At 40.6% G+C, this 25,617-nt stretch overlaps 1 protein-coding gene across 3 annotated transcripts in view; it reads right to left on the reverse strand.

The window, feature by feature from the left end:
- SLIT3 (slit guidance ligand 3) overlaps positions 1-25,617 on the reverse strand; it is a 778,163-nt gene that overhangs the window by 43,988 nt on the left and 708,558 nt on the right. For all 3 annotated transcript variants that reach the window (XM_051978878.1, XM_051978877.1, XM_051978879.1), the window contains 4 exons: positions 17,965-18,036; positions 16,009-16,172; positions 13,201-13,325; positions 3,239-3,336 (listed from right to left, as the gene is read on the reverse strand). In XM_051978878.1, coding sequence (XP_051834838.1) covers positions 3,239-3,336; positions 13,201-13,325; positions 16,009-16,172; positions 17,965-18,036 — 459 coding nt within the window. The remainder of the gene's footprint in view (positions 1-3,238; positions 3,337-13,200; positions 13,326-16,008; positions 16,173-17,964; positions 18,037-25,617) is intronic.

Genomic DNA, 25,617 nt, shown 5'->3' on the forward strand with positions numbered 1-25,617 from the left:
TATACATCTAAGATTTATACCCTGTCCATAAAAATGTGTTGTGAGATGAAATGTGGTATCCTGGCTCTCCCTGCTCAGGAGTGACTTGGGAATCAGTTTACAAAATTGGAAGAAATGAAAATTAGACAACTTGGACTGACTCCTGAAATGCATGGGATCATAAATTTAGGGTTGAAAGGAATGTCAGAAGTCATCTGGCCAATCCTCTCATCTTAAAAATGAGAAATTAGGACCTGATAAATGAAGTGAGAAGAAGCAGTGTAGTAGAATGGGGAGCAGAGAAAAAAGGCTGTCGTAGCAAAAGGGCTTTAATTCAGATTCACTTACTGCCTCTGTAACAATGAAAAAATCACTTGGATTCTGCAGGTTTTAGTTTCCTCATCTTTAAAATGAAGAGGCTGGACCCAATGACCTCTAGACATCCCTCCTAGTTCTAGCTCTAGCATCCTAAGTGACCTGTCCAAGATTATATGAAACCAGGTTTTGAACCATGGTCTTAGCATCTTTTTTACTGTACCATGTTGCCCTTCATCTTTGCTCAGTTGCTGACCCTTTATTGCCTCTGGACATACTGCAGTCTTGCCACCACAGTGGGGGATATTTAGTCTGAGCACATGTGGGCCTGTAATGCAAAAGTGCTCCTGCCTCTCCCTCTCCACATTCCCTCTTCCCACAAACCCCTTGCTTAGTCATGGGCCATGGGTCAGTCATGAGGCTTTAGGGGGGAAAAAAATCTTGTAGCTGGGCTAGAAAGTTTTGTCTTTCAGGAGGTCTTAGTCAAAGCTATTAACTTATTTTTATTTATTATTTATTATTTAAATTTTTATGATCACTTTGAAGGTGGAGGTTGGGTGGGAAATCAGTAGTAGAGAGGCTTGCAAAATAGAGTGTAGTAGCAAATTGCTGATTGAGCTGTGTATGTCTAGGTGGACAGTGTGAGTGCTTCCTTCCTTGATGGGACTCCTAGTGAGCCTTAGGAGGAGGTAGGGTCCTGCTAATGGCATCAGGTTTAGAGATTGCCCTCTCAAGGATTAGCTCATGTATAGAGAGTTGGAATGAAGTCCAGAAGTGTTAAACATGATGCCTGCAGGTTATATGCCTCCCCCAACACTTCTAATTGGCTTGAATCATATTAAAATGCAATAGGGAAGTATTTAACAAAAAATAAATGAAAATACAATAGGATAGAGATATTGTCAATCTGTAGTTTTTTAAGTCAATATGTAGTCTACAGGTTTCCTTATAGTTTAGTGATCCCTATTTCTATTTGAATTTGACATTATTGATCTAGTTCAACCCTGTTTTACAGATGAGAAAACTCAGGCTCAGATAGGTGAAAGAATGAGTAGCAGAACTGGGATTCAAAGTCAGCTCTCCTGATTCCAAATCCAGTACTTTAGGAACTGATTGGCTAAAAAAAATATAACCTATTGGAATCTCTAGATATTTCTAGGACAATCTAGGAAGCTAGAAGCTACTCTTGATCAGCCCCATTCCCTTTCCCCATTCCCTATATGCTCCTGACTTAAAGAAAAAGAGTAATTCTATACCTGGGGCCAAAGTATAATATCCTCCTCAACACTGAAGCAAGCATGTCACCATGATTTTAGAGCTTCCAGAAGCTCAGGCCTTTGTTGCTCATTGACACTCTGGGCTCCATCCCCAACCCCATCTCCAACTTCCACCTTAAAAAGGATAAGTATTGTTGGTTTAGCTACCCCAGGGTCTTCACTTATGACTTTTTGCCCCATAAGGGGGATGCTTTCTGACTCTGATAACAAAAATAAATGGTTTACTCTCAGGGGGAATCTGGGTCTTTCCCAGAAACACGGAATAAGAATGTACCTAACTGTAGTCTTGCTCTATCTGGGACTTTTCCTGAAGAAAAAAAAAAGCACATACCCATAAAACAATTCCAAAAGTTGTTTCTAAGTCAGAAAAATGAAGTTAAGTCCCCCAATTATTGGGAATGAAATCAAGACCCCCTGTACAATACCACCAGCTAAGTTTTTACCTAACAGGCTAGGTATAAGAGCCAAATATGGGAAATGGAGTCCCTCATAGTGTGAAGCAACCTTTTGCTCACCCGTGCATCCCTTGGGTGGGCACAGGGCCTAAGGATGAGGTTTCAGCCTTGGAGGTGCATTTCCTGCCTCTGGCCTGTCCATGTCACCACCTCCCCATGATTTCCATGCGGTTTCCTTTCGCCCCCATTCGCTCCCTATCTGTGAGCCCCAGCACCAGGGAGTGGGTGGCTTGGCATTTCTCAGACAGGAAAACTAACCTCAACTTAAGTTTCAGTTTACAAGAGTAAAGATTTGACAGGCTTGGCAGGCTAATGTATGTACAGGCTAGGCCCTCCAGGGAGAGGAACAGAAAGAAAAAAGATAATTTCTTTCACAGACCACACAGTAGATGGGCTAAGACGGCCCCTTCCCATAATGCCTCTGATAGTCACTTATTTTTCCCTTTTGGCTGCAAGGGTTTTAGAGAATTTGACATCAAACTGCCTCTATACCCCATCCTCTGCCTGCTGGCAAACGAGGCTGGAGCCTCTTGGGGGCAGTTTTGGGTTGAATTCCCACTTTTTTGATAGGTTCACATTATAGAACCCTTAGTCTGTGCCTCTTACTTGAGGCAACTGCCTTCTGAGACCTAGCTTCATAAAATGAAGCTTGAAATGCTCTCCTTGGCAGAAATGGGGCCTGCCGAAGAGGGTGCCCAAGGGTCTGGGAGGTGGGAGCCGAGCCCCTTTGTTGGGGAAATGTCCCTCCTCCCCCAAATTCAAATGATCTCATCTTTCTAAATCCTGAGATCTTAATGACTTAGCTCACTGTGTTACAGTGAGGAGTCCAAGCCCTTAGCAAAGGCCCAAAGGGAGATGCTTAATAAATATTTACTAATTGATTGATTATGAGGTCATGAGAAGAAAAGGGAAGATGCTCATGGATACGCACTTAGGCAGCCTTTGTTGGGGGAAAAAGATGAAGAGGGTTTGAGTGAGGTCCAGGGGGATTCAAGATAGGGGTGACCTCAATCATGCTCTGTCCCTCAGATTTATGACTGTCACAAGACAAGCTGGGAAGGACCTGGGAGTCTTTAGGCAGGCTCTATCATCTCCTTCTGTTGCTAGTTTGAGTCCCAGAATCACCTGGGATTAGAGTCACTTAAAGAAGTTCCTACTGAAGTCAAAGTCTCCCCTGGAGGATAAGGGAGAGCCCTTGGGAGCTGCTGTTACCTGAATCCATTCGGATTGGTCTCGCTGAGATGGCAGGTCCCTCCATGCTGGCAGGGGTTCTGGATGCACGTGTTGATGGGCATGTTGCAATCCCGGCCCTATGAGAAGAAGGGAGATACACCAGGTTAGTGACACCTCGGAGGATGAGACGGCCTCAGGAGCTCCCTGCTGCTGGTAGGGACAAAGTGCCTTTGTTTTTGTGTTTGGGGAGAGATGGGTGCTCAAGGGCATCCCCCAGAAGGTCTCAGGAAAACTCAATTCCTCTCCCTTGGGTTCTCTCCTTCTTCCTCCTTCATTCCACTCTTATGAGGATGGGAGGATTAGGCCTGGCATGTCTGGTGAGCTGTTTGGTTGTTGGTATGAAGGGCAGAGAGAGAGAGAGAGAGAGAGAGAGAGAGAGAGAGAGAGAGAGAGAGACAGACAGACAAACAGAGAGACAGAGATACAGAGAGAAAAAGAGAAAGAGAGATGGAGAGAGAGATAGAGAAACAGAGAGACAGATACAGAGAGAAAAAGAGAAAGAGAGAGATGGAGAGAGAGAAACAGAGAGATACAGACAGAGAGATGCAGAGACAGAGAGATACAGAGAGACAGAGAGAAAAAGAGAGAGAGATGGAGAAAGAGAAACAGAGAGATAGAGACAGAGAGAGAAAAAGAGAAAGAGAGAGATGGAGAGAGACAGAGAGAGAAAGAGAGGGGGAGAAGGAGAGAGGGAGGGACAGAAACAGACAGAGGGAAGGAGAGAGGGAGAGAAAGAGAGGAGATAGAGAGAGAGAGAGATGGAGAGAGAGAAAGACAGACAGACAGACATGAGGTGGGGGGAATATGAGAGAATACCTTCTGTGTAGTGTTCTAGAGCCCTTTTCTGAAGTCACATACCATGACCCTGTTGGGAGCCCTGGCTCCTCCTGCCAACCAAGCCAAGCTGGCAGATGGGCTAGGAATGCACCTGAGCCTTGGCAAGCGGCCCTGCCTGCTGCTTGGCTTCTCTGCCAAGCAGGCTGGCATCGTTATCTTGGGAAGTTACCTCCCAGAGGGCTGGGAGGGGTGGCGTCCAGGGTGGAGGAGGGGGTGGGAAGCTCCTGCTGCTTTTGTTTCGGAGCCACATGCTCTGTGGCCTGGCCACTTTGCCAGCCATGGGCACTAATGGGAGGCCACCCACTGCCATGCCACCTGTTCCCCATCTGGCTGGGAAAATCCCCTCTGCCTCTCCTGCTCTGCTGCCGCCCACAACAGGATGTGCTCCGGAGTGAAGGCCTCGTCAGTGCTGTCCCCAGTGTCTGAGCTGCGAGGCCAGAATTCTGGCAGCCCGTGGGGGGCGGTTCTCATCCATTTCCTTCTCCCTCACCTGGGATTGGGCCATGGGGCAGGCTCATCAGTAAACGGCCAGAAACGGCCCACAAGGACGTGACCAATTCCTTCTTTTTATAAAAAAGTCCCCGTGGACTTGGGCACAGTGGCAGGGCTGGGACCAGAGCGGAGGCACTGTCCAGTCCTGGGCCCAGTGGGGCCGTGGGGCCCTCCTCATCCGCATCCCACGCCTCGCTGTCCCTCCCTCCCCGGGAGAGCCTGGTCCGCCCCCTCCCTGGGAGAGCCTGGTCCACCTGGAGCGCGTCCCTGTGCATGTCCAGCCCACCCCTTCTGTTCCAGACCCCACGCCACCCGGAATCCGGGCCGACCTGCTCGGGCACCTTGGCCCAGCGGTGTGAACAACGGCCGGCTACAGAAAGCAGTCTGCTTGTGACGGACGTGCCCAAGCAGCAGAATCATAAGGGGGGGTCTCAGGCCAAAGGCAGGCCTGGCGGGCAGGGGAGCAGGGTGGGCAGGGCCGTCTTAGGCCCCTTTTTTGCTCCCCTTCATGGAAGGGGCCTAACATCTTTTTTATTCAGCAGTGAGGCATGAGGATTTTTAAATACAAATATCCCTAGATGGTAAAGTCCCGAGAGAAATCAAATGAGGGTGGAAGACAAAGAACCAGAGCTTGGTTTTCATAAAGGATTGGGGCTGGGGGAATGCTTAAGGTACCTGAGGGGACAGGAAATGGAAGTTAGGGCTGACACTTTGTCTGTGTGACAATTCTAGCCAGGGTTAGGATTGGATAGAAACTCCCAGTTCTTCTTCATTGGCCCCTTTCCAATTAAATGCCCGCCTTCCAGGTGCTACTCTTCCTTTGGGCTGTCCACAAAATCTCAAACGCAGATGCCTCTGTTAAGGAATAAGAAATGGTTTCCTAGCTGGAAAGAGCAGCCATTCCTCGAGTCATGTGTACAGAGGCACTTCTCCACCTGTCTAATTCTGTCTCCCAACCTTATGTTTCTAAACAAGCCGCCTGCCATTTCTGGAGTGCACTCCCTCTCTCATCTTCTTTTCAGATTCCTTGGCTCTCTTTGAGGCTCTACTCGGGTGCTCCTTGACCCCTCTATTTTCTAATCTGCAGTATTCTCATCCTCCTCAAAAGGGCAGCTACGAAGTGCAGTGAGTAGAGTCCTAAGGACCCAGAGTTAGGGAGATCTGAGTTCAAGTTCAGCTCAAATACTTCCTAGTTGTGTGACCCTGGGCAAGTCACTTAACCCTGCCTGCCTCAGTTTCCTTATCTGTAAAATGAGCCAGAGACAGAAAAGGCAACTCACTCCAGTATCTTTGTCAAGAAAATCCCAAATGGGGTCACAAAGATTCAGATATGACTGAATGACTAAATAACAGCTCCCTCAAAATATCCATTATTCTACGGACCGATCAGTGTCCATGTTGTGTTTCCACAGTAAAAAGCTAGTTACTTAAAGGAAGGGTTTGGCTGTGTTGGATACATTTCTATCCCCAGCACAATGCTTTGCACACAGTTATCATTCAATGGTCAATGCTGGATTAAATTGACTGAAGAAAGAGTTTTGAGCAACAGGATGTCTTCTTGACTATAATTTCAGTGCTCTCTCCTATATTACCTGAAAAAAATATACAATATGCAAGTGGAGAGGAAGCAGGGCTAGAATGCTGAATTTGGAGTTGGGAAGATCTGGATGCAAATCTTACCTTAGAGAGTTAGTACCTATATGACCCTGGACAAAACACAACTTGTCTTAACCAGTTTGCTCATCTATAAAATGAGGGGATTTGATGGGCTACCAGCTCTCAATCTAGGATCCAATGATCTTCTGGCTGACAGGGCCCACCATTTGCCAGCTTCCTCCTTATCCTTCAACCCTATCTCTCACTTTTGTCCAATATACAACCGCCATTGCAGTCATGGAAATCATGCTGACTTCTCCACTTAGCACGCTGTCTGGCACACAGTAGGTACTTAATTAAAGATTTGACTGAAACCTATAAATTGCTTATATTTTAATTTAATACACGAATGAGAAAGTGAATAGTATTTATTAAGATTGGTTCTAAATTCGTCCTAAGTCAGCTTATTTCTGCTCAGAGGAGTATGAAAGAAAGGTGTCTTAAAAATAAAGTGAAAATTGCTGATCTTAAAAGGGTTGGTGGGGCAGTTAGGTGGTACAGAGTGTCAGGACCTGGCACTCTTAGTGAGTTCAAATTCAGTCACAGACATTTACCATCTTGGTGACCTGAACAAGATACTTTTTTTTTTGACCTCAGTTTCCTCATCTGTAAAATGACCTGGAGAAGGAAATGGCAAACAACTTCAGTACCTTTGGGATCCTGAAAGGATGGATATGACTGGAAACACTGGACAACAACAAAAAGAAAACTCAGTGAGAAACGCCAGGATGAAGCTCTGAAGGACGATGGAAGGGGAAAAGCTTTGGGGAGGACGATGCTTCCATATGTGGGGCATTCCCACTCATCTAGTTGCTTCAATATATTCTTCAGGAATTAGCGACTCTGTGTCAAACACTGATTGGAGAATGTGCTTTGCATCTTTCTTGAATGTGATTCAGATCCAGGCAGCAGTGCCTGGCACTTGATGAGACTGTAATTGGGCATGACGGTGGCACTTTTCAGTGACTTCCTTGTCCTCGTTAATAAATCACTATTGTCAATTTTTAGAAAATTAGGTCAACTCCGTTCTTTCCAGCCTCATTTTTATTTAAATCCACAAGATTTATGATGTTCCCGGCCATATTCTCCTTTCCATTATCTCCAAGACTCAACTCTTTGAATGTGAATGTAGGACAGAGCTGGGGGCTTGGTCAGTATTTGAGCAGGTTGGGTTTCAGTGACCACTGAAAGTGCATTTTTTACACTTTTAGACTGGGAGGACTGAGCCATAGTATATCTCCATGAAACCAAATCTTTGAAAAAATCAGCCAAATACTGGATATCTGATTCACACAGCATCAAAATACAGATATTCAGAAATGCTCAGAAAATGGCTACAATTTTGCAACTTTTCATCTGGTAGCATAGTGTCTTCAGCTATTCACTCACAGCCACATATGTAGCTTGGTTCTTCCCCATCAAAGGATAAGAGAAAAATCATTACAAACTCTTGTTTGGTTTTGGGGATGTGAGCAGTAGGGATACAGATGATGCACAAATAGCCAAAATCTCTATTTAAGTGGCTAGTTTCTAGTGGGGCATTCTCCTACTCTCCACCAAAACTTTAAAGGACCTAAACTAGAATAACATAATATCACTGTTAAAAGGAACTTTAAAGATCATCTTGTCCAACTCTAGTTTTATAGGTGAGGAAAGTGAGACCCAGGCAAGAGAAGTTACTTGTACAAAGCCACCCAGGGAATCAGTGGCAAAGACAGCAATAACTTGGGTCTCCTGAGATTCTCAGTGAATTATTCTTTCCACTAGAATACAAACCATTTGCCTTTTCACCTCCATTTGAGGATGCCACAAGTACATAAAAGCCAAAAAGCTTTTCTGATCACTGTGTTTGAACATGCATGTATGCGTGCCCAGCCCTGCCAATGAATCCAAGCTTGGGCATCAACAGCTTTAGCAAAAGCCAAAGCCTCCCTCTGCATCCCTTTAAAGCTTTTGCAGACATTCACATGTCTACAAACAAGCTATAAATAAATGCCTTCCTCCCTCCAGTGCCCTTGAAGATCCACTCTCTGTTCTCATATTAGGTTTTATAGAAATCACATATTATAGCCAGTTGTATGAGGGCAACAGCTGACACACAGTCATCCTGGCCAATTTACAATCTTACAGTCAGTAACCCCCAGTCATATTTGGCACATACAACCTGGGACTGATGGGCAACGCCAGCCTGGGCTCTGGTCCTGGAGTTCAGCTGGGCAGGGCTGAGTACTGGCTTAGGAGTCAAATGACTAGACTGACTCTAAGGTCACTAACTAGCTGGGTAGCTTTAGACAAGTCATTTGCCATTTCTGAGCCTCTTCCTACATCTATAAAATAAAGGGGATATCAAGTCATGGAATCAGCACTAGGATTTAATTTTCAAACATCAGCTATATGGTCACAGACAAGCCTTTTTACCTCTGGGGGACTCAGTTTCTCTTTCTGTAAGATGCACATAGTGATACTTGCACTATCTACCTCACCAGGTTGAGAGAAAAAGGTTTTGTAAGCTTTAATGATGATATTAATCTCTTCCTATCTCTTTTCTCTCTCCTTTCTTCCCTCATTCCCTCCCTGCCCCTCTTTCTCTTATCATCTTTTCATCTTATCATCTCTTACCATCTTATATTGTTTGTCACCTGTCCATACTTGGGTCTACATATTCCTGATTAGATTACAGGTTTCTTAGGGTCAGGATATGTGTCTTACTTTTTTTTGGTAGGCCTCAGTGCTAAGCACAAGCACTCAGCAGATACTTGTGAATGACTGTTTTCATTCACCAGACTTTTAATTCTTACAAAATGATAGTACATTAGTTACAGAAGGTTCAGTGCTATTCATGGACTTACAGATGAAATAATGTATTCGAGAGGTTTTACAAATAATAAAATTTTATGTAAACATAAGTTATTTTTAAAAAATTATTACTCTCTCTTTTTTTAATAAAGTCTTTTCAATTCTTTTTTTTTTAAATAACTTTTTATTGACAGAACCCATTCCAGGATTACTCTCTTCTTAAAAGGTAGTATGGTTCTTTACTTTCAAGGAAGTAGGGGAAAAACATGACAATGGCTATATACTCTTATAATTGAAAGTCTTTTCAATTCTACTTCTCCTCAGTAGCTTTGTAATCACAGTCTCAGAGTTGAAGCATCCCTTAGGGCTTGTCTAGTCTAACCTGTACCTGAACAATAATTTCCCTTACAACAAAATGGCCAACTGGTCATCTGGTAATTGGAACTTGAACAGCTCCAGTGAGGGCAAGCCCATTCCCTCCCAAGACAATCCATTTAATTCTTGAAGGTTTAACTTTTTTTTTGGAAGTTAAGCTTAAATCTGTCTCTTTGTAGCTTTACCCCATTGCCCTGGTCTTATTCTCTCTCTTTTTTTGAAGCAGAGCAAGCTTTGTCCCTCTCTTCTAAGTACTGGCTGGCCCTTCTGTCTTCCTAAGCCTTCGCTAGGCTAAATAAACCTAACTACCTTCAACTGATCCTTAAAAGGCATATACTTGAGACCCTTTATTTCTTGGTCACCCACTTTTGAATATTCTTCAGCTATACTAGAATATGATGGAAAAAAACTCAACACAATATTTCATATGGAGGCTGATAGGGCTTAGTCGATGGTGGGACTATTACCTTTACCATTTTGGATACTATGCCTTTTTAAATGCAGAATAATATTACATTAGTTACAGAGGATTCAGTGCTATTCATGCACTTACAGATGAAACAATATATTTAAGGAGTTATATAAACATATAAACATGAAATGTCAATTTTATGCAAATCTAAGTTATTAATTGTTTTTTAAAATTATTATTCTTTCCTTAGAAGGTAGTGTAGTTCTTTACTTTCAAGGGAGTGGGGAAAAGACAGATGACAAGACAATTCCCACTCCAGAGCTCAAGTTCAATTTCTTTCTAGAAAAGGGCTTTTGTAGTACCCAGGACCTCTAACTCTTCTTTCATTCTCCCATTAATAGCCAAATATGGAAAGGAGCATGGGTCAAGACAGTGCAGTGTCCAAGAGCCCTGTGGACAGCTTGCTGGTACAATAATGGCTAGATGTGCTCAAGGGATATCAAATGTCCTGAATTTCAACCCAACCTAGATGTCCAGCCATGGCCTATAGGTGGCACTCTGATCCCATTGGCTAGGAACTGTTGGTATAACTGTCTCGAGTCCTGTCCTTAGAACTGCAGTTAGTCTCAAATCACTGGGACTGTTGAGGGCCCTAAGTTTACAGATAAGAAACACATCCACCACTTTTGGGGAACTGGCCCAGGAGGGTTCCCTGGCTCACGTTCCCAGTTCAGCGAGCTTCATTTGGGTGGTCAGGGCTTCCACACTGGGGTCCAGCTTTTGAGGGATTAAGGCTGAGGAAGAAGTGGAAGAGCCTGAAGATCACTGGGAGAAGTACAAAGCCAAGTAGGAAGTTTGGGCAGCTTTGTTGACACTCGTGGAATAAATAATGTATTTTTTTTCCCATTGTAAGGGAGTACTCAGAATCATGGCCAGATTGTTGGTCAGAATTTCACAGAATCATAAATGTTAGCACTGAGAAGGGTATTGATAATTGCCTAATTCATCTTTCTTATGTTAAAATAGAAGTTTTCAAACTTTTTGGTTTCAAGGTGCCCTTTATACTCTTCAAAAATCATTGAGAATTCCAAAGAGCTTTTTTATGTGGGTCATATCTATTCATATGATGATATTAGAAATTATTATTATTATAAAGTAGTTTTCACCTTGTGGATCTCATGAAAGGGCCTCCAGGATTCCCAAGGGCTACAGCCCACACTTTCAGAAACATTAGAGGCAGTTAAGTTGTACAGAGAATAGAGGAGTACTGGACCTAAAACCAGCAAGATGAGTTCAAATAGGGCTGATCTGATCTTCTGGGTTATGTACTCATATCCCTTCCTTTTATTCTGATTTGTGTCTAGGCTTTAGGCTTTCCAAAACTACATAGAGGTTCTCACTTATTCAATTTGGCCTCTTCTTTCTTCCAAAGAAATAGTTCTATATATCTGGGGAGGCAATTTGATATACTGAAAGGTCATTGGAGCTGGACACCTGAGTTCTAGGACCTTTTCGGTCAATGACTTATGTGACTTTGAAGAAGTCATTTAATTCTTTATGTTCTATTTTCCTCAATTTCTTTGGGAAAAAAAGATTTTATTGAAACTTTTTGTTTTTTATATTAGTTATATATATAGTTGTATTAGTTATATATATGCATATATATGGAACTATGGGAGGAATATACATATACATATGTATATTCCCTCCCATAGTCATTCAATAAATACTTATTAAACTCCTATTAAATACTAGGCACTATCTGGGTGCTGAGGGATAGAAATACAATGAATAAAGCAATCCCTCTTTGAAAACCCCTAGCTTTCCCTTCTAAAAAGGAAAAATAGCAAAGCAATATTCCATATACAATACCTTCATAAATTTCAAGACAGTGTTAATATTATTAGTGGAATTATATTACAGAAGAAACTAGGTGATATACTGAATAGAATTCTGGACTTGAAGTCAAGGGGATTCAAGTTCAAATCTTACCACAAAGTTTACTAGATGTGGAACCCTGGGAAAGTCAATTCATCTCTTTCTGCTTTTATTTCTTCATTTGTAAAATAGGAATTCTAATAGCGCCTACCTTCCAGGTTTAGATGATATTTTTAAAGAGCTACATAAATGCTAGCTACCACTACCATCATTATCACACTTTACTTCCTCAAAGAGTTGTTATGAAGATCAAGTCATTATCATCAAGACATCATCAATGATTTTTGAAGAGTATAAAGGAGACCTTGAAACCAAAAAGTTTGAGAACTTCTATTTTAACATAAGAAAGATGAATTAGACGATTATTAATACCCTTCTCAGTTCTAACATTTATGATTCTGTGAATCATATTGTGTACATATATTGTACAAAATCATATTGTGCAACATATTGTGTACCAGGAGCTAGGGAAGTATAAAGAGTTGTAAAATAATATTAATAATATTATTATTAATTAAATTAAATCAAATATTGATTAAATATAATTAAAAATTAATTTAAAAACCAATAGCTGCCATTTTTTTTGTAGCTTGTACCTTCAGAGTGAGACTTCACAACATCACTGATCAATGGTCCATACAGCCTGGTCTTGAAAATTTTTACTGACTTACCATCTTCTAATATTCTCATTTATCTCACTTTTGGATACAGCCCTAACTATTAGGGCCTCTTCCTTATATCAAGACTCAGTTTGCCTCTTTGCAACTTCTACCCATTGTTCCTACAGTAATTCTTTCCCCTCAGCTTAAGGAAAACTCTTCTTAATAGTAGCCCTTGTTCTTTTTTCTTTTATGGAGGGACATGTAGCACACAGGATAGAATACTGGACTTGGAGTCAGGAAGACCTATGATTCACTTCTTGATTTTAACTCCTACTCACTTGAGCACATCATAAACCTCTTCAAATCTTAGGTTCCTCATCAGTAAATTGCAATATGTATCTCAATTAATCAATAATAGATCAATAAACATTTAAAGCTCAGATGAGAAAAAATACTTTGCAAACCTTGAAATACTTTATAAATGTCAGTTATCACTTCCTTTTTCTTATTGACTGAATAATTTCTCTCATTGAACTGTATTTAGAGGGTGGGGGATAAAGACAAGGACATGAAATGTGAATGCCTTTGTTTTTTTTCCTTCTCCGTATTCCCGATTAAGGATTAGGTGGGTGAAGCTGGGTTGAGTAGAGGTGAAACCATTGCTTTGAAGTGATCTGTGGATTTGGATTATCCAGATTTAGCATGGAAACTTGCGAGTTGGATGAAAGTCATTCCATTGGAGATGGGAAGTAAGGAGAATATGGTGGGGGAGTGAGAAGTATGTTCTGAATAGGGAAGAGGTGGACAATGAGAATGGTCACTCCTGGTAGTACCTTATAGCCATAAGGACAGGAACAGCGGTACAGCTCTGTCTGATCTGCGCTACATGTTCCATTGTTCTTGCATGGACTAGAGAGGCAGGGGTTACACTTGGCTGCAATGCTGATGTCCACTGCACCTGCAAAGCCAAAGTCACAGAGTATTCAGTTTCCAAGGATTTCACACAATTATCTCCACTGGCAGTCTCTGCCCTGTTTTACTGCCCACATCTCTTTCAGACAACTTCCAGTCCCAGTTTCAGTCTGGTTTTATTTGGGAAGAACAGTCCTCCCCAGGAAAGTTTCCATTAATTTAACTGCTGCTTGATGATGAAACAATCACAGTGGGAAATCATTCAAAACACTTCTGCAGTCAAATCAATTACTATAATTAGTCTGATCTGATTTCTGTGCTAATCTGCAAACAATACACTGTAATTAGAAACACTCTGTGCATCTTTTCATATTGCAGGAAGTCCTGTGCCTGGACTCCATCTGCTCCCTCCATGCTGGCTCCTGATTTACCCCACCTTGGACCTCCCAGACTCTGCTCCTGTCACTCCCCCACTCTCATGCCATTAGTCTTCGCCAGACTGTGGTAGGCAAAGTGAGTTGATGGTGGTAGGCAGTCAAAGGGAGGGACTCCACAAGAACTGGGTTCACAGCCATGATAGCTTTGGTGGACTTCACCCGGCATGATCCAGGCGGAGAGGTACTATGTCTAAATGGTTCTCTTTGTTTTGTGCATAGGAAGTGACCTTAGAGACCAAGAGATCTTGTTCAATCCCTTCATTCTACAGATTCACAAATTTGGACTGAAATAAGTTTAAGTAACTTAGTGAATAGAATATAAGGTCTGGAGTTAGGAAGATTCATCTTTTCGAGTTCAAATCTGGCTTCAGACATTAGCTGTGTGATCCTAGGCAAGTCATTTAACCCTGTTTGTCTTAGTTCTCTTATCTGTAAAATAATCTGGTGAAGAAAATGGCAAACCACTCCAGTATCTCTTCTAAAAAAAGCACAAATGAGGTCAGGAACAGTCACACACAAGTGAAATGACTGAGCAACAACAAAAACTTGTTGATTCCAAATCTACCTCTTTATCCCATGACAGCAGGCACTGAGGGCTCTTTGGTCCTCAGGCTTGTAGTTTGTCACCCCACTGGCCTGCACAATAATCTTTCTTAAGGAAGGAAGTAACATATTATTGAAGAAGATATGATGATGATGTTTTATTGAAAAGAAGTACCATTTAATGTAAGACAACTTTAAAGCACTTTAGAGTTAAATAAATTATCTTAATTCATTTAACACCAATTCTTTGACGGCTATGTAGGTAGCATATGGAGAAATGGCCTTAAGTCAGAATGACTTTAGTTTGAATTCTGACTAAGATATTAGCTATGTGACCCCAGACAACTCAATCTCCTTTTACCTCAGTTTCTTCATTGGTAGGATGAAGATGATAATAATAGCACCTACCTTACAAAGTGGTTGTGAGGATCAAATGATTTGACATACGTAACCCATTTAGCAGACCTTAAAATGCCATATAAATGTTACTTATTTTTATTATTATTAATTAGGGGCAAGGCAGGAGAGGAGGCTACTAAGAAGGGCATAGAACCTGGGCTGGGATCAGGCCTAATGCTTGTCTGACATTCTCAAGTAAAGACGTGACTGGCAAACCTGATTCCAAGGTTGGGATCAATGGTTCTTTTCTGCCTCTCTATGACTCCTTAATTCCAGCTAGTTTCTGTGGTTCTGGGCCTCTCAGGCTCCAGGTGCAGATAGAGGAATGAAAAATGAGCTTTCTATAAAATAAAAATCAATATAACTTTTCCAAACTTCAGCAGGGTCAGGGTCACTGGGTGAGTCTCCTCTTTCCTTGGTCTGAATGGAGGCCTCCTGAATCCCAATGCACTGTTATTGACAACAAAGCATCTTCCCCTCTATTTCAGTTAAAACAAATTATATGGAAAAGGGCAATGTAAAATTCTCCTTGAAAAGATAAATAGAGAGTCTGGCTGTCATCTCAGTCACATTTGGGACACTGGGGACAGGCGTGCAAGGACATAGATAGATTCTTCCATTTGGAGGGGAAAAAGCTATCATTTTTGGGGGGAGGGAACCCCAACTCTAACATGTACTTATGCTTGCCTGCTGTTCTCTCCCCAACCCACTTTTTCTCTCCTTCCTTTTCTTAGTTCTCTCATTCTCTCTAGTTCATAAAGACTGGTAGGTCAGAAGAGGTACTGAAGAATTTGTAAAAATCTGAGGGGAGAAAAAGGTTAAGAAATATATCTGAATTCCTGAACAGCTAGAGAGGTGAGGAGGAAATCAGGAAAGCCTGGAATTATCTGGGATATGACAAAACATTTATGTGGTCATGATGACTCCCCAGAAATATACCCAGGCAACTCCTTTCCCTAAAAACCCAAGGAGCCATTTATTTATTCATTCATTTACTTATTCATTCATTCATTTATTTTGTTGAGGATTAACAGGAAGGGGAAGATTAAGGAAGAGAAGGATGAGGCTATATATTTATATGTATACATATATACATATACATATATATATACATATATATATATATATGTGTGAATTTCAATGTCTAGGAAGTTCCTTTGCAGCTTATGGAATGGAATAGAGAGGGTACTGGTTTATGAAGTCACAGATGGGTCAGATGCTTAATTTTGGGAGTAGACAAGGAAAGTTAAGCAGACTCCAGAGGAAAGATAGAAGACTTGGGGGTAAGAAGATGGCTGAAGGACAACATACAGATCCTAAGAGGGACAGGAACCAGGGCCCACTTCCTACCTTTACACTGGAAGCGATGGGTGGGTGTTGTCAGCAAGAGTCTGTCTGCCATGTGCTCAGGGCTGCTGCAGCGGGCAATTCCTGGTTCTTTATAGCCTGCCTTCACCCACTCTGAAAGCCAGCGTAGGTTGCAGTCACAGTGCAGGGGGTTGGTTCCCAGGGCCCTGAGGAAGCAACGGTACCAGATGTCATCCATCCATTTTCACCTGCTTGCTGTCTGTTACTCATACTAAAAATCCCACTTCTCACCTCTGCACTTTTGCACAGATGGTCCCCCTTTATCTGGAATGTCCTGCCTCTGCATCTCCACTTCACAGAATATCTCTTTACTCGAAACCTTCTATATGAGACCTTTCCTGATTCCCCCAGGAGTAGACTTCCACCTCCTTGGCACATGTCCCGTATTTTAGGAGCCATCTTAATGTTAGCTCCTCTTACCATCTAGTGATGTGCATTTAGCTGCTTGGGACTGGGGGCAATGATCAGTGGAGAAATAAGGCCTTTGCTGTCCTTGGACACTTTTGCCCTTAAATACTTCTTGCTCCCATCCCAGAACATTTGTTTCAAATTCCTTTTTCTCCTGGAAAAGAATCCTTCTCTACACCTGCAGAATGCCATTCCTCCCTTTACCATTCTGATCACATCTCACTGCTAGAAAGCCTTTCTAGACTTTAACTGATCAGAGATCAGTCTTTCTCCCATATTTTTTGGGTTTATGGGAAAGTCCATTCTGCAGAGAGGACTCATATAGAAAGGGTTGCAAGTTTCTAGGGAGTTCTAGAATCATACAAATAACAGGTTCCAAAAGGATAAGGCTTTTAGATCCCAAACTTTAAAAATTAGGGTGTCTGGTGCTGACTAATGGAGAGAATCTTGGGGTAGTAATCAGGAAATGCTCCTAGTTCTGCTACTGCTTGCTGTGGGATCTCATGCAAAATGGGTCTCAGTCTTTTTGTAAAACATATTTGCAAACACTCATCATAATCCCTGCCTCTGTAAGAGAGAGAGAAAGTGTGGAAAACTAAGATAAAGTGGGAAGTCTGTCCAGTTCTTAGGAAGAGAGAAATCAGCAGTGTTATACTTCCCTTATTCCTAGCTGCCATACTCATATATTTCCAAGGTTCACAAGTTTAGCCATGAAGCTAGGGATTTGAAAAATTTATTCTTTTCTTCTCTGAGAATTGCTTTACAATAAAAAAGGCCTAAATTTACTCAGAGTCATAGAATGTCAGAGCTGGAAAGATTCTAAGGGGTCTCTGGCTCTAGATGAGAGGAAATGAAGACATCCTTTTCAAAGGAAGGTTCAGACAGAGAATGAATTGCTTGTTCTCCTTTGGAGATCTCTGACCCAAAACTTTGGGTAAAGAAGGCTGAAGGACCAGCCTGTGGATGGTCCGAGTTTGAAGCCTGAAGTTCCTTGGGGAGCTGTCCTTATGGCGGTCACAAAGAACAAGACTAGACTAAGATAAGAGAATTCTAGGAGGGTCTCTCACAGAAAAAAGAAATGAGGGTCATTAATAACAGCTATTTTTCCCATGTACATTTCTCAAAAGGCCATAGAATTGGGACCTTTGGGGCACTGATAATAATCATATTTGCTCCATGAGACTGAAGGTTATAAAACAATGATGTGATGAGTATTTAACAAAGTACTTACTGATGTCTCTCAGCTCAGCAAAATTAAATATGTTAGTAAACCAACAGCCCAGAAATGGGCTCAATCGATTCATTCAGTAATATAAAGTAATAGTATATGTGTGTGTGTGTGTGTGTGTGTGTGTGTGTGTGTGTGTGTGTGTGAGAGAGAGAGAGAGAGAGAGAGAGAGAGAGAGACAGAGACAGAGACAGAGAGAGAGACAGAGAGAGATGTGGGGAAGTGATATGTGTATGTAGGGAAACAAAAACTAGGGGGAAGGGAGGAAAGAGGGACTAAGGGAGGAGAAAGGGGCTACTTACAGATGAGAAAGAGCGGTCAGGTCATTAAATGAGCCCTCAGGAACACTGGAAATGTCATTGCCATGAAGAGTTCTGGAGTAGGGATAAAGTGAAACATTAAAATTCAACAATTTTCTCTCATCTGGAACATCATCCATCCCATTTTCACCTGCTTGCTGTCTGTTTTCCATACCAAAAATTCTATTTCTTACCTCTATACTTTTGTACAGATGGTCCTCCCTTATCTGAAATGTCTTGCCTCTGCATCTCCACTTCATAGAATATCTTATTTTATTCAAAGCATAGTGCTACCTCCTATATGAGACCTTTTCTGATTGGCACTAATGCTCTGAACTTCTTACCATTACATTGACTAACTTGGGATATATTTTTTATTTATTTGACTTTTTTTTTCCCATGTCTTTCTCTCTCTTTTTTTTTTTAAAATTTAATTTTATTTAATAATAAGTTTGTATTGACAGAATCCATGCCAGGATAATTTTTACACACCATTATCCCTTGCAATCACTTATGTTTCGTTTTTTCCCCTCCCCCCCCAAGACGGCAAGCAGTCCTATATATGTTAAATATGTTGCAGTATATCCTAGATACAATACATATTTGCAGAACCGAACAGTTCTCCCACTGCACAGGGAGAATTGGATTCAGAAGGTAAAAATAACTCAGGAAGAAAATCAAAAATCAAATAGTTCACATTCATTTCCCAGTGTTCCTTCTTTGGGTGTAGCTGTTTCTGTCCATCATTTATCCAATGAAACTCAGTTAAGTCTCTGTCAGAGAAATCCACTTCCATCAGAATACATCCTCATACAATATCGTTGTCGAAGTGTATAATGATCTCCTGGTTCTGCTCATCTCACTTAGCATCAGTCCATGTAAGTCTCTCCAAGCCTCTCTGTATTCATCCTGCTGGTCATTCCTTACAGAGCAATAATATTCCATAACATTCATATACCACAATTTACCCAGCCATTCTCCAATTGATGGGCATCCATTCATTTTCTAGTTTCTAGCCACTATAAACAGGGCTGCTACAAACATTTTGGCACATACAGGTCCCTTTCCCTTTTTTAGTATCTCTTTGGGGTATAAGCCCAATAGAAACACTGCTGGATCAAAGGGTATGCACAGTTTGATAACTTTTTGGGCATAATTCCAGATTGCTCTCCAGAATGACTGGATTCGTTCACAACTCCACCAACAATGCATCAGTGTTCCCGTTTTTATTTATTTGACTTTTGAATTTCCTACTTTTTGTGGAGGCCTCATTGTTCTTCCAACCTCCCAGAATTGTAACTTTAGATTCATTAAACTCACATCACACATCTTATATAGGTTGCTAAATATTGCTGTTCCTACCTCCATAACATCTCGAATATCCCTTCTTTCTTATGTTACAACCCTAGTTCAGACCCTCTTCAGTTCCCACCTCAGTTATTGCAACAGCTTGCTACTCCCCTTCACACTGCGGCCACAGTGATTTTTCTTAAGGGGAGATCTGAGCATGTGGCTCTCCTATTCAATAAACTCCAGTGGATTCCTATTGCCTCCAGGAACAAATACATGTACAACATGTGCATTCCTCTGTTTAGCTTTTAAAGCCATTTATACATGTATAACATCAAATTACTTGTCTTCTCAATGAGAAGTTTGGGGAGGAAGGGAGACAATTTAGAACTCAAAATTTTAAAAACAAATGTTAAAAATGGTTTTGAAATGTAATTGGAAAAAAATAAAATATTAAATAGAAGGAAAAAAAAAGCCATTTATAACCTGGCCCCAACCTATCTTTCCAGCCTCAATGGACATTATTCCCTCTGCTGCACACTATGATCTGATCAAACTGGTTTCTCTTTGTTCCTCACATATGGTTTTAGTTCTTCTGTCTCTCTGGTGTGACACTGGCTCTTCCCCAGTCTCCTCTTTCACCTCCACCTCTTTTCCTCTAAGATTCTGCTCAAACATTGTCTTCTACACTAAGATTTTTTCTGTTTCCCCCAAGCATTCCTCTCAAATTTGCTGTATTTTAGTACTCTGCTTTACATTTATTCTGCATATACTTATAAATGTCCTTGTTGTCTCCTAGTGGAGGTTCTTAAAAGTAGGAGTTGTTTCATTATTTAAATTTGTATTCTCAGTACCTAACATAGACCTGGCACAGAGTAGGTACTTGATAGGTGCTAAATGCTTTGCATCATCTAATAGCTAGCATTTATATAGTGCATTAAGGTTTGTAAAATGCTTTAGCTATATTATTTAACTTGGTCTTTATAACAACCTTGTAAAATAGGTACTATCACTCCCATTTTACTGATGCAGAAACTTAGGCTGAAAGAACGCACAACCTGTGGAAGATTCATATAGCTAGGAAATGTCTGAGGTAGTACTTGGATTTAAATCATCCTAATTCCAAGGCCAGAACTTTACCTATCTGCCTTATTAATTGATATTACTTGTATCTTACCAGTATAAGATCTGTGAGATCAGGGATTGTTTTATTTTATTTTATTTTTTTGCTTTGTAGCTTCATCATTTAGTATGGTATCTTGTATTTTGTCAAATTGAATTTGCCAGTAGTAATATCCCTATCACTAAACAATTATTTGTATATCAATGTAGTGGAATATTACTACAATGTAGGAAAATGAGGAATCCAGAGAAGCCTTGTGAGACTTAAATGATTTGAAAGAAGTAATCAGAACAAGGAAAAGAAATATACAAATGAGCACAACATTACAAAGAGAAATAACAAAATCCCTAAACTGAGTGAGTGAAATGATGACCAAAGCTGGCCTCCTGGGAAGAGTTAAAGAAATGCATTTCCATTTTATTGTAAAATGGAAGACAATAGATATGGAGCATTATCTATATTGTTAACTCAGTCAATGTACGGGGTTAGTTTTGTTTATTTGTTTAGTTTCCTCTTTCTTTTCCCCTTTAAATCAAGAGATTCTGGGAATGCCTTTTTCTTCCTTTTTTATATCATTAGCACTACAATGTAGCTAAAGTGTGTGTGTTTACATAGATTTATATCTTCAAGATTTGCAAAGTGCTTTATAACAAGGCAGTTAGCTTTGGAAAGGAATGTTATATAAAACAAAATATATCAACCAAAATAAGATGAAATTAAAAAAATTCTATTTATCTTCCAGGATTCAGTTCAAATTCTCTACCAATTTCCCACCCCAAAATGATCTTTCCTTCCTTTGACCTTCATAATATGCTGTGTCTCTATTCTGCTCACATTCTATTTTGTTCATTTATTTACATGTCTATGCCATCCCTCCTAGATTATAAAATCCACAAGGGTTTATTACATTTTTGTATCTTCCCTGAGTACCTTAAACTTAGTAAATACTTAGTAAAGATTTGTTGAATTTCATCAGATTTCTGAAAGCTAGGCACCCTAAACTGGGCAGAAAGCTACCGTGCAGTAAAAACAGTGTGTATGCATGGCTCACCTCCATCTTCCCACCTCTATATGAAATTCTGATGTTTAAACTAGCAACTGTCACCTTCTCTGCCTCAGGAAACTCTCCAAGCCAAAATCTTATTAAATTTGTAGGACACACAAAACTAGGAGGGATGGTTCACACATCAGATTCCAGAATAAGGGTCCAAAAAGATCCTAAAAGGTTATGACATCAAAATACATCCAAAAAGATGAAATTTAATAGGGATAAATATAACTTGGATTTTATAGTCGGATTAAAAAAATCAAATTCACCAATACGAAAGGGGAAAGACATCTAGGAAAAAAAATATATATATATGGAGGTTTTAGTGGACTTCAAGCTCAATATGAGTTCATATTAACAGCTAAAAGGGGATACTGACTACAATGTTGGGATATATTAAGACAGACACAAGTAATAATGGAGATTGCAGGACCTCCTACCTGGAGATTCTCACAAGCTGAATGAGAGTCTACATGGTTTAGGTTTAAAGTTCTCCAATCTAGAGAGAAGATTAACTCTAAAGAGGACCTTTTATTTCTAAATATTCAGATTAAAGCTGCGCGATACTTTAAAAAAAAACACAATTGTTGACAATATGCAGTGGCTTATTTACTTTGCAGATCATCCATATGACATATGAAGACTTCTACATTTTACCCTGCAGCTGGTTCCCTGACAATGGATTTAGCCAAGAAAGATCTGGGACTGGTCAAGTAGATAAGTATCTATGCATGTCAAAACCACAGAATCTCAGAATTGGCAAGGACCTTAGAGGGCATCTATTTCAATCTATACCTGAGTCGATACTTCTTTTTCAGTGTTTCCAACAAATGATCATCCAGCTTCTATCTAAATACCTACAGTGATGGGGAACTCATTACCTTCCAAATTAGCCATTACTTTTCCCCCACAGCTCTCATATCTTTACACTGGGCAAAAGTTTATTACCCCTAAAAATTCTCAACCATTGCTCCTTCTTCTCTCTTTGATGGCTATCAGCACAAATCTTAATTCTTTTTCTATGTGGCAGCCCTTCAAGCATCTGAAGATAGCTGTCATGAGGCTCATAAGTCTTCACTTCCCCAGACTAGAAATCTCTAGGTCCTTCAACTGATCCTTGCAGAATGTGTTCTCCCGCCTTCTCAGAGGTCTGATTATTGCTTTCCTCTGTATGGGATTCAATTTATCAAAGCTGTTCCTGGAATGTGGCATACTGAACACAAAACTCCAGACAGCATATCTATGTCTGATGACTCAGATGCATGTCAGAGTTTTGAATGCATCTCTATTACTATATTACAAAAAGGAACTAGAAATTATTTTTGGATAATATAGTTACTTGTTTTTCTTCCTTACTTCTTTTTATTATTTATCAAAAGAGACATCTAAGAGTTGATTATGCATTCATATGTGATGTAACTACCTTATAGCCAGAGGCTAAAGTCTCAGCAGGAAGAACAATTAGCAAATTCTAAACTCAAATTAAATCAATTAAAAAAAATTCTCTTTTAATCAGTCCTATTGTAAAGGATGAATCATTTGTGGCCTAAGTAAGAATGCACAGACCTTGATTATGCAAGTGATGGGTGAACATAGGTCATATTAGTGAAGAGTAAGATGTTTGAAATTCACTTATGGAATTTCAAACATATTTTCATGTATTTATGAGTACTACCTACCACTTATAATAATGATTAAAATTCTTAACAGTGAACATTAATGATTTTTTTCCTCTTTAACTTATTTCAAACTTAATAACCATTAATAAGAACATTCAATTATAGAAATGAATAAAAAAAACCCCAACCAACTATGCACCACTTTAATAAAGCATGGATGTTTTTACTTAAAACAAACCATTAGCCTTGACAGTAGAACTATAAACATGACAATACCCAATGAACTTGAAATCTATTTTTCTTTAGGACAGATCTGAAATTGCATTTGGTCTTTACCTATGACATTAATGAATATGAAAATAGATGGGTTTGGAAAGGGTTCTAAAATCATTTCAAGACAATGGCTTTGCAGCTCTCCTCTTCACCAATGCAGTTTCCAGGGGACCCCTTAAGTAATAGAGTCAATAACTTTCCATCAAACTTCTTTCCATCACAGGCAATAATCTTTGAGTAAAGTTAGGGGCATGGAGAAGATGGCAGCGTGCACTCATCCACTCACTGTCCAGGAGGGCCTAGCTCCATCTTATATTGAAGAAGAAGGCCCTGATAAGGACACTTCCAAATGCTTTTATGGGAGTCCAAGTCATTCCTCAATTCATCTGATTATTTATGGATCATACAGGCTCTTTTGAGCCATTTACCCAGACTGGCTTAAAGGCTCCTCACTGTTTTGCAAATGAACTTCAGCCACACTGTTAATCATTTCCGAATGAGACCTGGGCCCCTGGAGGGGAACAGGCAGTATTAATTTAAAAACACTGAATGACCCGAAGGCGGCTTTGGTGCAGTGACTTCTCTTGGTTACACACCCATATATTAGCTCTGCTGCTGAGAACTCTATAAACTTTCTTGGGAGTAACAGACTGTAATTCATGGGCACAAAGCTGCCCAGAACTGCCTGGTCAGCAGATTCTCTCCTCTCCTAGCCACCTCCCTCTCTTCCTAGTCCTCTCGCTCCCCAAAGAAGAAACCCTGCATTTCAAAAACCCAGCACTAAGCAAAACTTCGCAAGTAGAAAGAAAGCAAGAGCCCCCTCAAGGAAGTACTCGCCTCCATTGATTCTCTTCCACCAGGTGTCCTCCTTGGCCCTAAAGAGTGGCTCTGAGCCTGGGAGGACTCCTTTTCTCTGCTTCTGGCTGACCATGCATTGCTGAGGGCAAGTTAGGGGGGGTTCGGGGTCCAGTTAGGGCTCATCTTTGAGAATGCGATAGAAGGCAACTCCAACCCTACCACAGTCAGTCAGACCACTGGATGGACTGTGGTGCCCATAGTGTGATGGCTTAGGAGTCTTGGAGACCATGTCCAATGCCTTCCTTTTAGAGATAAGGAAACAGAAAAAGGAATTCCCCGGGACCATCCAGCTCTATCCACGTACCACCCACGTACCATCTAAGGAGGCTATTTCTCAGGCACTCATGAGATCACCTCTGTGTAATATGGTCCAGAAATCCAGTGAGGAGCTAAAGAAGCCTGAGGATGCTATCCAACTTTAGATCTAGAACGTCTTTGGGTCAGAAGCTGGCAGAAGCAGATACTTTCAGGTCATCATGTAGTAAAACCTCTGAGTGTACCCTCTATCCCCCAAACATAACAGCAACAGAAAAATATTAGAACTCGGAGGGATCTTAAAGATCATTTGGCCCAATTTTCTGATGTTACACATAAAAAAAATTGGGGCCCTGAGAAGCAAAATAATTTGCCAAAGGCCAACTACTACATCAGCACTCATTGTTAAAGCTTCATACACTAAGAAACTGAAAAAAACAGCTAGCATAGCTACTGAGGCAGAGCCTAGCCCTTTCCCTTGACAAGAGGATTATAAAAGGATTCCAATATTCTTAAGAGAATGGCATAGTGGTAAAGAGCCAGCTTTTCTTCTTTTAAATAATAGCTTTTCCCCCTCCAAAAATAGGCAAAGATAATTTTCAACATTTGCTCTTGCAAAATCTTGTGTTCTAAATTTTTCTCCCTCCTTTTCCTCCACTCCCCTCCCCTAGACAACAAGTAATCCAATGTAGGTTAAACATGTACACTTTTTCCATGCATATTTCCACAATTATCAGGCTATACAAGAAAAAGGAGATCAAAAAGGAAAAAAGCATCAAAAAGAAAACAAAAAGCAAGCAAACAATAACAAAAAAGATGAAAATACAATGTTATGATCCACATTCAGTCCCCACAATCCTCTTTCTGGATGCAGATGAAGAACCAGCTTTTAATTCAGAAATAGTTGGGTTAAAATTCTACCTTTGACACATACTGGCTATGTGATTCTAAGCCAGTCACTTTATCTTTTCTCATTCTAGGTGATTATGACAGTTAGATTATGAGTTGCAGGAAAGGCATTGATAGGTGTTTTTCTATTTGAGAGTTTCCTATAATGGGACAGTTAGATGGTGATGTGGATAGAGCACTCGTCTAGGAGTCAGGAGGACCTGAGTCCATATGTGATTTCAAACATTTAACATTTCCTAATCAGGTTATCCTGAGCAAGTCACCTAATCCCAAATAATTCA

Source organism: Antechinus flavipes, chromosome 2 (assembly GCF_016432865.1).
Source record: "Antechinus flavipes isolate AdamAnt ecotype Samford, QLD, Australia chromosome 2, AdamAnt_v2, whole genome shotgun sequence".
Classification (NCBI taxonomy): Eukaryota; Metazoa; Chordata; class Mammalia; order Dasyuromorphia; family Dasyuridae; genus Antechinus; species Antechinus flavipes.